At 42.5% G+C, this 12220-nt stretch overlaps 4 protein-coding genes across 4 annotated transcripts; 1 reads left to right on the top strand and 3 right to left on the bottom strand.

Moving 5' to 3' along the window:
- Window positions 1-2154: 2154 nt before the first annotated feature.
- On the bottom strand, window positions 2155-5106 carry EAF02_010345 (uncharacterized protein; the record flags this gene model as incomplete). Its single annotated transcript, XM_038906393.1, has 3 exons — window positions 2155-2891; window positions 2939-4700; window positions 4757-5106. The coding sequence occupies 3 exons, from the start codon at window positions 5104-5106 to the stop codon at window positions 2715-2717; spliced, it is 2289 nt and encodes a 762-aa protein (XP_038753657.1). The 3' UTR covers window positions 2155-2714.
- Window positions 5107-5998: 892 nt separating this feature from the next.
- Window positions 5999-8185, top strand: EAF02_010344 (uncharacterized protein; the record flags this gene model as incomplete). Its single annotated transcript, XM_038906392.1, is given in 3 exon segments — window positions 5999-6334; window positions 6388-6736; window positions 6756-8185. The coding sequence occupies 3 exon segments, from the start codon at window positions 6125-6127 to the stop codon at window positions 8183-8185; spliced, it is 1989 nt and encodes a 662-aa protein (XP_038753656.1). The 5' UTR covers window positions 5999-6124.
- A 765-nt stretch (window positions 8186-8950) lies between these two features.
- EAF02_010343 (uncharacterized protein) lies at window positions 8951-10482 on the bottom strand (the record flags this gene model as incomplete). Its single annotated transcript, XM_038906391.1, has 2 exons — window positions 8951-10167; window positions 10224-10482. The coding sequence occupies 2 exons, from the start codon at window positions 10480-10482 to the stop codon at window positions 8951-8953; spliced, it is 1476 nt and encodes a 491-aa protein (XP_038753655.1).
- Window positions 10483-10762: 280 nt separating this feature from the next.
- EAF02_010342 (uncharacterized protein) lies at window positions 10763-12102 on the bottom strand (the record flags this gene model as incomplete). Its single annotated transcript, XM_038906390.1, has 4 exons — window positions 10763-11413; window positions 11488-11787; window positions 11840-11957; window positions 12034-12102. 4 exons carry the CDS (start codon window positions 12100-12102, stop codon window positions 11328-11330), a joined length of 573 nt encoding a protein of 190 aa, XP_038753654.1. The 3' UTR covers window positions 10763-11327.
- Between the last annotated feature and the right edge of the window lie 118 nt (window positions 12103-12220).

Here is a 12220-nt window from a genome sequence, read left to right as displayed (position 1 = left end):
AAGGGAAAGGACACCTCCTTCCAGATAGATGACAGGATGAGCCAAGATCGAGGAATCTGATGTTCGGAGTTTAGGTGCAAAGTTTTTCGCTCCAATCCATACAACGAAAGACTGGCAGTGATATTGCATAACGACATACATTGGAGGGATTATAGAGTGCAGAATAGATGGATTTTCCAGATTCAGCTTGCCAAGAATCATTCTCATCATCCTTTCGACGACTCATTTGCAGATTCGTCAAAGGCTTCGGCGGAGTGCCAAGTTTAACGAGGAGATGTGCTCTCAGAATCTAGTTCATTTTCGTGTCTATTCCCAATATGAACAAAGGTCACACTATTCCATCCCACCTCACTGAAGGGTTCCTAATATTCAGCCAAACCCCCCTTTGTTGCATATCTGAAATAACTTCCGATAAGCCTTTTGGGGGTCTAGATCTTGTATTACCACCCTCCATATCTTGATCCGACTTCTGGCTGAGATGGAAATGATCATGTCGTCACAATGCAATAGTATGATTAAGATTTTGGATAACTACTCCAGGATGTAGAACCTAAATTGACGAGCTGAACCTATCCTTCAGACCAGTATATAAGGATTTACTTTGCGGCACTGTGATCTCATCTCTGCGCTGTCTAGATAACTTCGGAACATAGAGGATTGTTATGAAAGATTTTCAAAGTCTGGTCTGATGTAGCTTTTCTAGAATGAGTAGGCGAGTAGGATGACAGGATACCCCGGATACCCGGGCTATCTGCAGACGTGCAACGATACTATTCACTGTAGATTCGACCAATCGGAACTATTGAATTTTCGAGAGGAGGGCACTGGAAGTTTCTTATCGTTCGATTATGCTTACAATTACAAGTTTGGATATGAAAATGATCACTCTGCCTTAAGATTCCGAAGTAGATATGAATGCAGATTTGCAACAAAAGATTTATAAGAGGAGCAGGCGATCTCAGAGATATGCAAAATGACTGGGAATTGTTAAAGGAAGGAAGGAGTGAGTAATAGAAAGTGAATAGTAAGGAATAAATAATGAGAAGTGAATAATAAGAGGTGAATAATAAAAAGTGAATAATAAAAAGTGAATAATAAAAAGTGAATAATAAAAAGTGAATAATAAAAAGTGAATAATAAAAAGTGAATAATAAAAAGTGAATAATAAAAAGTGAATAATAAAAAGTGAATAATAAAAAGTGAATAATAAAAAGTGAATAATAAAAAGTGAATAATAAAAAGTGAATAATAAAAAGTGAATAATAAAAAGTGAATAATAAAAAGTGAATAATAAAAAGTGAATAATAAAAAGTGAATAATAAAAAGTGAATAATAAAAAGACTAAAAAGAATAAACAGAGTAAATCCACGTAAGACAAAAAGTATACTCAGCATTCAAGCATCTAAATCCTAACAATTCTGAACATTCAAACCTTTTCAATATCAATATCAACATCAATATAACCCTAACCCCAACTATATCCATATCTGCTCACAGTTCCACAATCCTACAATCCCCCAATATCTCTCCGTCCCCTAACTTCCCTTCCTCTCAAATACATCCATCATCATACAACTATACCACTGAATCTCCAACCCTTTCTCTCATCAATATACCTAGATTCCTATTCATCCTATTCGAATCACTTCAACTATCTACTACTCCTCTACACACCTACCTATTAATTTACTCACCCCAGAAATATACAACTCAATAAATACAAATGAATCCCTTTCAAAATCTTCTCTTTCACATTCTCCGTCAATGTTCACATATATTTACATATGTTTATATTTATACTCACTACAAATAATATTAATATTAATATGCGTATATATACATCCATACGAAATCAAGAGAGGTGGGTTATCTACTATCCAACTTAAAGATTACAACATTATTATAATTGAGAAAACATCCGAGATACGTCACAGGTACTTATACAACTATGTATATATTCAACTAGCACGAATACTCAAACACAAAAACCCATCTCGATTCTCGCTAGCTAGCCAACCCCTTTTCATTCTTATTAAAAGCCCAGGTTAATTCCTACTACAACAAACACAAATAACCATACAACCAAAAACAAGTATTTCCGATTCCCGATAAAATCCATCTCAATGTCCAGTCATAGTGCTCAAATCACATCGACGCATCACAATAATTACAAACAGATGATTTTGAAATTCTTCTCATTTTCAATCTCACAATTTCTACTTTATCACATAGAGTGTACTCGAGTACTCACCTTCACTGATGTCTCCCGATCTTCTGTTGTCTACTACATCCATCATGTCAAACAAATTCAACCGCCCCAAATCCTTTAAATCAATACCGTGTGTCTAACTCTTGATCTTCCTCTGAAAAAAATGTAACGATATAGCTCATCCTCTCTCGATCCATCGAATTTTAAATCGAAACCCACGTGTATCGATGTGTTTCTTCAGGCCGAGTTTAGTTCACTTTCATGTCAAGTTTTGAATTCAGACATTCCCCACTCGTCAGAGGCTCCCAAGTCAAATCCCATACCATATACCCATTCAATTCTATGTTTCCCATATCCACGCCCCAATGAACACCATTCTAACAGATTCCCAATGTCCTAAAGACAGCCTATGGAATGAAAAATAAGACAAAGAAAAAATTAAGGAACGTGGTATCCGAAGATATGTAGACGACAAGATAATCAAAGAAAATTATGGTGATACCACCTAAACAGCCCCAAGATCTTTTAAAGCTCCTGCTAATCTTCTATAATCTCTCAATAACTCCATTACCTCACTAATTTTGAGATCCCCTGGATTTTGAAGTTCCATGAATCGTTTGTTCGGTGGCGCGATTTTGCGTGTCTCTTTGGGTGGTAGAGACGCAGCTAAATCAGGGAATGTCTATCAAAGTCAGTAAGTATGAATTACACAGGGTACATGATACATACACTAGTCAATTCAGCAGTCCCTCCATCCAGTACGGCTGATCTAGTCGGAGTGGGCGTTGTTGGAGTTGTTACACGTCCAAAACTACGCATCATACCCATCCCAGCAATCCTGTTCATCGGGTTGAGTGAGTTGCCGAGATTTCGCATTGATTCAACAATGGCTGGATTGCCAGCAGGAGCCTGCGGAGAGGGCGTCCCTTTCTCTCCATTTTCTTCTTGAGCAAATGCAACCCTTTTGCTAGAGCTACCACCACTTCGATTACTATCCGCGCTTCTTTCTCTAGTCATTTTGCGACCACCAATGAAGCTGAGAACTCTATCATCAATTCTCTGAGCCGAATCACTTCGGCTACGTCCCTCGGGCTTCGTCTCTGCACTAGACCCATCCTTATGTTCCTTAACAGTCGGGCTTTGAGGAGTGCTTCCACCACTTACAGATCCGTCATCTTCTGGTGGAGGTGTACTGATAAGCTTTCGGGCATCATCTAGCGTTTTTGGTATAGCGATTTCTGAAGCTTGGCCTTTGGAGTCGCGCTCTTTTAGCTTTCCAAGCAGGAATTTATAGCTACCTTCCAAACTGTTACCAATACTCTTGAACCCCTGATCAGCGGTGTCGAATATTGCATCTCCAGCTGCCCCGAAAGCCGCGGGTGGCTGGAATAAATCACTAAGCCTTCGATCCGCTGTTTGAACCGTAGGCCGAAGTGTGGACACGGGTGAGTTCGTAGGTTTAGACACAGAAGGACTTGGAGTTGCAGAAACAGTTGCTGGAGCTGAGAGACCTGTAGGTGTAATACCAACTGTCAAAGAGTCAGGTTTATCTGTTTTCGGTGTGCTGGGTCGACTACTGATTTTGATTGGCCCTGATGGAATTTCGTCTGCCCTCAAACTTGCCAGATCTACAGTTTCAAGGAAAGAAATCGCAGCTTCTAAGTTTGTTAAGCAATAAGCAGCTTCCCCATCAATCTTCGTTTCGCATCTAAATCGCTGTATAAAGTAAAGGTTGCTTATAACATTCATCCCTTCAGGTCGAGATGTTATAAGAGTAAAGATGAGCATAGGCATGATCTCATCCGCCGATGAAGATGGATGAAAGTGTGATAAGGTATCAACAATACCTTTATGGGCTGCCTTTAAGTGGTTAAGTTTCCCAAGAGGATATCTTTCGTCGTTCATCGCAATCAACTCTCCTCTGGCACCTTCTAGCCACTCTCGAACCTCCAGTTCTCGCTTTTCAGCCGCGTCTGGCTTTTCACTCGATTCTATGCCCAAATCGACTCCTAAATCTACCAACCCTATCCCAACCACTGACAAAGCGGCAGTTTTCGATCGGAGTTTCTCGTCCTGAGCTTCATCTTGTGAACTCCTGTGTCGCCATATCCTATCATATATGCCTTCACAAACTCTCCTCTCCATTGCTTCTTCTAATGCAACACGTTTATGTTCAAGCGCTTTCCTAGCACGTTTCCGCTCGTTGATTTCTTCGCTAGTTAACATCTGTTGTTCAGATGATTTTCTTTCTATTACTTTGGGACGTTCCTTATTCATAGAAGTAGCTTTCGCTCTGATCTTGCTCGCCGTCGCGGATAACGATGAGGCTGGTGGCGCTGGAGAGCTTGCGCGATGTTGTCGGGAGGATAATGCGGAGATGTGAGTGTTGATGTGATTGGCGGCAACGGCATAGAAGTCTTGAAAAAGCCCCGATAATTTGTCGACTGAAGGAGGGGTGGGATGAATCTTTGCAGATAGAGAATCAATAAAACTACAGGGGATGTTAATCAAGCGTGTTGGTTGCTTTATGCTAGAGATTCAACTGACCTATCTGCTAAGCTCACAAGTTCTATAGGCAGTTCATCGAAGTCCACGGGTAACTTTCCAGACGCCTCAGTCGATTCCCCGCCCTCTCCTCCATGCCCGGAGGTTTTCTCAAAAATATTTGATTGTGTCCCAGGTCGCTGGTTTTCTCCCAACTTTGCTGTGTCCGACATCAGTATTGACGGGACAGTGCCGTTCTGTATGGTGTTTGCTCTGAGAGGACGGGATAGACGATCCGGACTGGACGGTGGTTCTTGATTTGAAAATGACTTGGAAAGCTGCAACGGACGAGGCCGTTGGCTATCACTCTTTTTCCCTGGAGACGACATGAAATCTGGTAAAGTAAAATGCATCTTGTCAGTAAATGACTGCATTTTGAAGGCAATGAGAGAAAATCGAGAAGATGAACAATTAATACCTATTTATGAAGTGATGAACTAAAGTCGCATGAATACGATGACGCCTGAAACTCTACTTTGCTTGAGCAACAACCGGGGATCGTTGTGTAAAAGAGTGTGGGAAAATTGAAGAGTTCGATGTATGTAAAAGGAAGAGAATCAAGTTACATTTCATAAGCATAAATTGATTGTGATGAACCAAACAGGAGGTAGAAGGCACTCAAATGGACGGAAAGGAAAGGAAATGGAAGATAGTAGTACTCGATGTAGTCTGATAGTCTGAGTACCTAGTCGAAGTAGTTTCCGTGATTAGCTTGAAGCTACGTGTGTTTATAATAGATAAGTCCACGAGAACGAGGACTAATAAGCTACTGCCTTAATTAGCTATGGACGACTCACTCGTTGACGCCAGCTTTTGCCAGTTGGTCTTCGATTTGTGATGTACTAGGTAGGTATTGGATGTGGTTTTGTATTCCGGCCGGCGTATCTTTTGGTAAATTGAGAGAGGTATGACGAAGGGGTCGGCTTTCCCAATCGATCCAGATTGACTTGGGTACAACCTTCAACTTGGGCGTATAGCTGAGTATGACTAACGGTACATTTGATCATATGAATGGATCTCCTTCTCCTGTCAGGTACGGCAATCTTTCCCAACACCAACCAAACCGAGATTGTTGTCTCGAGGCTGTGAAATATAAGAGATGCGCAAGGATTAGCCAGAGAACCAATAGGATTTCTTCATTTCAATGTCCTGCACAGAAGTATAATCCTCCGCCTAATGCTTGTGTGCTTGTGACGCCTCTTGGACATTAAACTATCGTCATCTACTCGAGTATCATCCATCAATCATCTCTCATCTCAATACTCGAGTGTGCTCAACAAAACATACCTACTATATTGCTAATCATATACAACAAAGTAGCAAAGTATCTTCATTTCTTTTGTTTCCTCATCCATAAGTACTTTCTAAAAGATGAGGTATAAATCATCTACATCTTGTTCTTCTGCTGGCAGGGTTACAGCTCAATTACTACTATCTTTCCTGGCCTTATCGACACCGATAAGTGCATCGGACTCAACTCATCAACGACAACAACAACAGCAGCAACCAATATTGCCCATATTACCACCTTTGATTCCAGAATCAGATCCTGGACAGGATTCCGCTGGAAATCATGTATTTGTAAATATATACTTTCACCGCCACATTTTAAATATGCTAATAGCAAACAACAGTCCCTTCGCCACGTCTTCCATCATGGAACGTACGAATACCCTCAACTACACAAACAACTCGATATTTTAGATACCAAGTCCAAGTCAACAGTATGGCTGGAATCCGAAGATGGAAAGGGGCCACTACAAGAGGTGACAAGGCCATTGGTTATGAAGAAGAGCCCAGTGAAGATAGAACGATTAAAAGACAGGAGACCTTCAGTGGTTGATCCAATGGTGGCGGCATCAAGAGAGAGCGGAGATGTATGGGCATTGTCACCGTCGGCTTGGACTGTTGACGAAATTCCTGACCGGACATACAGACAGGATACCATCATAACACTGGCACAAATGGCTGCGAAACGCCTACGTGGATAAACCAGAAACAGGGGATTGGAAGGACGTCGATGGGGGTTTTAATCGAACCGATGACTATGGATTTGGCTGGGATGCCGACGGGCTACGAGGTTATATCTATATGGATGAGTCGAACTCGACAATTGTCATAGGATTGAAAGGAACGAGTCTTGCGGTGTACGATGGAGATGGGACAACTACAAACGATAAGGAGAACGACAATTTGTTCTTCAGTTGTTGTTGTGGCCAACAAGGTGCTTCTTTCTACCGACAAGTCTGCGATTGTGCTACTGGAACTTACACTTGCAATGTATCGTGCCTCAAGAAAAGCTTAAGGTCTGAAAACCGATACTACACCGCGGCTCGACACCTGTACTCCAATGTCACAGCTCTTTATCCTAACGCAAATGTGTGGATGTCAGGCCACTCTCTTGGTGGGTCGGTCAGTTCTATGTTAGGGCTGACATATGGTATTCCTGTTGTTACATTCGAGGCCGTTCCAGATGCTCTACCCGTAAGTCGTTTAGGTCTACCAGCGCCACCAGGTCACAATCCAAGTACACCACAAAAGCGTGAGTTTACTGGAGCTTATCATTTTGGACATACTGCCGACCCGATCTATTTGGGAACGTGCAATGGAGCTACCGCTTCTTGTTCATACGCTGGATACGCATTAGAAAGCTCATGCCATAGCGGTATGGAGTGTGTTTATGACGTTGTGGCCGATCACGGGTGGGGAGTACACATCTGGTCACACAAGATCATAACTGTTATCGAGCAAATCATAAAAGTTTACGATACAGTACCAGTTTGCAAATTTACACCGGAATGTGTAGACTGTCCACTTTGGAAAGAGGTAGAAGGCAACAGCAGTAGCACTGCCACGTCAGCGCCATCGACTTCGACCACGAACACTCGGAGTCGTACCTCCACGTGTAAAACGCCTGGCTGGTGGGGCTGTTTAGATGAAGATGCATCTACAACCTCCAAACCTACGACTAGCGTACCGGTTACTACCACATCAACATCAACCTCAACTTGCAAAACCCCTGGCTGGTTTGGCTGCAAAGATGAGAAAACTACCACTAAAAGCAGTAGCACTTCAGTGCCACATACACCCACTTCCACCTCTTCTACTACGAGTACAACAGCAACAACAACTTGTGAGCATCCTGGCTGGTTTGGTTGCAAAGATCCCACCTCTACTTCCACATCCGTTTCTGTCTCGAGTACAAAAGATTCATCCCATTCCATAACTTCCGCACCACCTCTGCCCTCACCCACAACCTCAACCCCATCGACTACAACCCAAACATGCACCTCCAAAAATTGGTTTGGTTTCGTCTGCGTTGATCCTTCACCTGATGTAAAACCAACGCCTAGCGCGACTCCAAAACATAAGGAAACGTGTTTGAAGAGAAATTGGTGGTTTAAATGTACAGATTCGAATGTGGAATTGTAAATGGAGTAATAGGAGATAAGACTAATCGTTGGAAACGAGAGGAATCACTGGAAAATCTAGGTCTCCACTCAATCGTCTTAACCTCAAAATACGAACATTCACGGATCCTTCACCTTTTTTCTCTCACCGGTCAAATAAGATAGGGGTAGAGTCGCTTGGCGGGAATATAGACAAGAATGTAATTTAGCGACGAGATTCTCGTTGCAGTCATTTTGGATTTAGAAGCATGATATACACACACGCAAACATACAGATACGCAAGCATAGCACCATATTAGCACAGGCGTTTCTTTCTTTTGGTTCATTGGGGTTTAGTTGGGGATAGGCTGGTTTTTATGGAATAGGATAGGTTAGAATGGGGTAGGATAGGTGCATATAGTTAGTTAATTACATATCATGAATATCATACTCGCAAACATACATCGTTGTAGAGTGGTTACTTTGACTCTCATTTTGATGCTCATTTTCACGTTCTTATCAGATTGTCCACGATATTTTGACTTAAGATATCCATGTGTAGGTATCATTTTATTCATATCTTTCTCTTCTGCTGTATAACTGCAACCATCCTTAAAGAACGCCGCCCCTTGCTATGCGAAATCAAAGTAGACCTGTATGATTAGTAACCTATTGCTCGATAGATATTCGTTTAATATGCACATATGCGCATTTTCCATTATCTCTCGTTCCTTTCTTTGCTTCATCTCTATATTTTCCTTCCAACAGTCTTGTCCCCATTCCGGTCCTCGTCCAGATCAACATTCCTTAATCCTCAGAATGTAAACTCTCATTTTCATCGTCATCGTCCTCATCACTCTGCACCCTAGACGCAATTGTCTTTCCACCCAAACTAGGTCTTACAGGCGAATTCAGATCGTCGTCCTCGCCTTCAGCATCTGCTTCGGAGAGCGCCTCCTCGACTTCAGCTGCCTCTCTTTCTGCGTCATCCTCATGGTTCTCTCCATACGGCCAAGTCTTGAATCCTTCCATCACTTGCTTCGTCTCCGCGCTCGGGTCAACAATACTCAGATCCACCATATCCAAAACTTCCTCTTCTTCGCCGCTAATATTGTGCCTCATCTTTTGAATATTCTTGGTTCTCTGTGGTCTGATGGAACTTCGTTGAACGACAGGATAGTAATGTGCGGCTTTTTGGTGTAAACCATCGGTCCCATCGTGCATAGCTATCACCACATATTCATCATATTTGTCATCTGTCCCACCGCTTGTTTGAACTGTTTCATAGCCACGGAGTCTCTTCAGTCTGAACGCTCCTTTGCCTGTTTCCTCATCAAATTGTGAATACAGGTCCCTATCGTCGTGTTCAGGATCCAGAACGTCGAATTTCCGTTTGATATTCTTGGCATCAGTAACCGTATCCGGCATGAACATTTCGTATTGTATCTTTTCGTCCGGAGCTGGGTTATTATGGGGATCTAATTCATAAGCTTGTCTAGCAGCTTCTTTCATTTCGATTTCTGCATCGGTGGGATCAGCGGGTCTTAAAACACTGCTCTCAACCCGAGCGTCGTAAGTAGAGCTTGGAGGAACGGGGTTGGTGAGGAACTTCAAAAGGACATATCCACCCGCATCTGGGAAAGCATCGAGATCTGGTATAAGAGGAACTGCATCCACTAATTGGACATTCCGCTTGGTAGGATGGCGGACTCGGGTGCGATCCTTGAGATTGGTAGCGGCGGTTTCGAAGCCCTTCTCAACCTGTGCCTTGATGTATGCAGGAGATTCACGATCAGCTGGTAAGTTTTGAACAGGTTTTGGTTTTCGTGTGTCAACAAGTCCTTTCGCTGAGGTGGTGCCTTCCATCCGCGCTTTTGAGGTGAAGCCAGAAGAGATATATTCAGTGCGTCGCAAAAATGAGACTCCTGTGTCGGAGAATTTGGGCTTGCCCAATGTCGCCAGTGGTCTGAGGAGAGCACGATCATGAGGATGAAGTTGTGGAGGATGCAATGGTGCTTGTATAGCTGTTGAAATTAAAAGTGAGCGATTGCGCAAGTTGCAAAGAAATATGCGAACTTACAGCTCTCGTCTCCGTCAAATATGCCTGGCATTCCCACCAAGTCTAATGGCATACCAAGTTCCGCATCGGCTTCGATATTCAATGGTTGATCTCGCGCTAATCTTGTAGCAAATCCAGGTGTAGTATATTGACCACTGGCAAGGCCAGTATTTGGGATGTCGAGGAGCTTGGGAGGATTTGGAGGTGGTGGTAAGGCATTGGAATATCGTATGCGAGCAATATATTCTTGATGAACAATTCGAGATGCTGAGGACGCCATCTTGTTGCTCGATGATTGTTTTGTGGATATGCTTGAATTTATTGTTGTAGATTAATAAATTTGGGAATGTCGCGTCTGAATGGATGGACAGACACTGGGAAAATAGCGCTAGTGACAAGGCTGGATTGTACCTAGCCCTGGAGGTACCTATGCCCAGGTGGTACGAAGCTGTGGCTGAAGTTTTGTCCAATTAAATTTCACTTTCTCACTATGGTCATGTCTAGTCTTGTTATCTCAGATCATTGGCCCGTACTTATAATAGAAAAGGAAGCTGATTGTATCACATACATGCACATTAGAGCCTAGCTAAGATGTTTTGAGAAAGGATTTACATAGAAAGATGCAGTCTAGGCGAAGAGTGTTTGGAAAGATATGTTCACGATATACGAACCACACACCCAGAAATAGATATCAAAGGAGACAAGTTGAGTATGCTAGATATCATTTGGTTGCGCGACCTTGAAATTCTGGAATAATGTCCAAAAGGAATTTGGGGTCTTCAGAAGGATCTTTTTGAAGCTTTGCTAATGTTTCGAAGAGCTTGAGAGATGCGATGTTGTGATGATGCTGCTCTTCTCTTGACTTCGACTAGCTCGTATCATCTATTTCCCGATAGCTTTTCAGCTATACCGACCCTTGAATGTCCTAGAAAACCCCTAAGTATACTGGAACAGAGAAAATTGCGATTAAAATCAGTAAGGGTTTCGCCTCCTGCTCCCCAAATCCTCTCATGAACACATATGAAGTACAGCTGTTTGTACACAAGATAGCATTGCTATCATTTCTCAAATTCTGTCGTCGCCCAAGCAGGTCATTTATTCGTTGCTTCCTGAAACCAATTGAGTTTACGAGCTGTTCTTGGTATACTTAGTCTTGCCGAACGAGAATGGCACATATCGGTATTTAATCATATGTTGAATTTGTCTGCGCACTGCGGAAAAGGTCAGTGTGTTGAAACACAAATCTGTCTCTCTCAAGTTATTCTTCTGTCAAGGAATCACTTACTGGTCAATGTGAACAGAATCAACCAATAAACAACCAACACTGGCCAGAACACCGGTACATCGAAAATCTCGAACCAAGTACAAGCGAAACCAATTCCGATTGCTCTTGTCGCTGAATGCCAGAACTTAAACTCAGGAAGTCTTCTGATAAATGGGCGGAACTCTTCATCTTGTTTAGTTGGTAATCCACCAGCAGCTCCATCTTCCATATCATTATCGATAGCTTCATTGGAGGGGTCGAACTTAGGTTGAAGGAATGCGAGAAAGAGGTTAAGAAGGTAGATTCCAAGAGAGTATGCCACTATTGAAATGTATAAGTTGAGAACGCGCAAAGCGACCAAGAGTCAACATACCAATATACCACCCTTGTGCGACGAATATGCGAATGAAGAATATCATAAGAAGCCCGAATGTAGCCAACCATCTATAAGGAACATATGGTGTTGATTTATCTAACCAAGCTTGGTATTGCTATTTACTTCGAATTAGTCTATATGTCCTCTCCAAATGATGCGATTCAACAAATCGCATCTATGAACAAACTTACACGTCCTATCTTTGAAGTCTGCGCGCTCACAGCCGCGAAAGGGGTTTGTTCTGGTTCTATCGAATCCATATTGAATTGCGTGTCCTTGTGTCGAAAGCGTATAGAGTTTGTGCAGGTGTAATAACTCTTGTCGAAGAAGTTATAGTTGAAAGGAGCGACGTTTGGTGGTAGGCGCGGAAGGTAGTTG

This window comes from Botrytis sinoallii, assembly GCF_014898435.1.
Source record: "Botrytis sinoallii strain Bc 23 chromosome Unknown BSIN_025, whole genome shotgun sequence".
NCBI classification, from domain to species: Eukaryota; Fungi; Ascomycota; class Leotiomycetes; order Helotiales; family Sclerotiniaceae; genus Botrytis; species Botrytis sinoallii.
The sequence above is the reverse complement of the archived record's forward strand: the minus strand, read 5'-3'. Positions and strand labels throughout refer to the sequence as shown.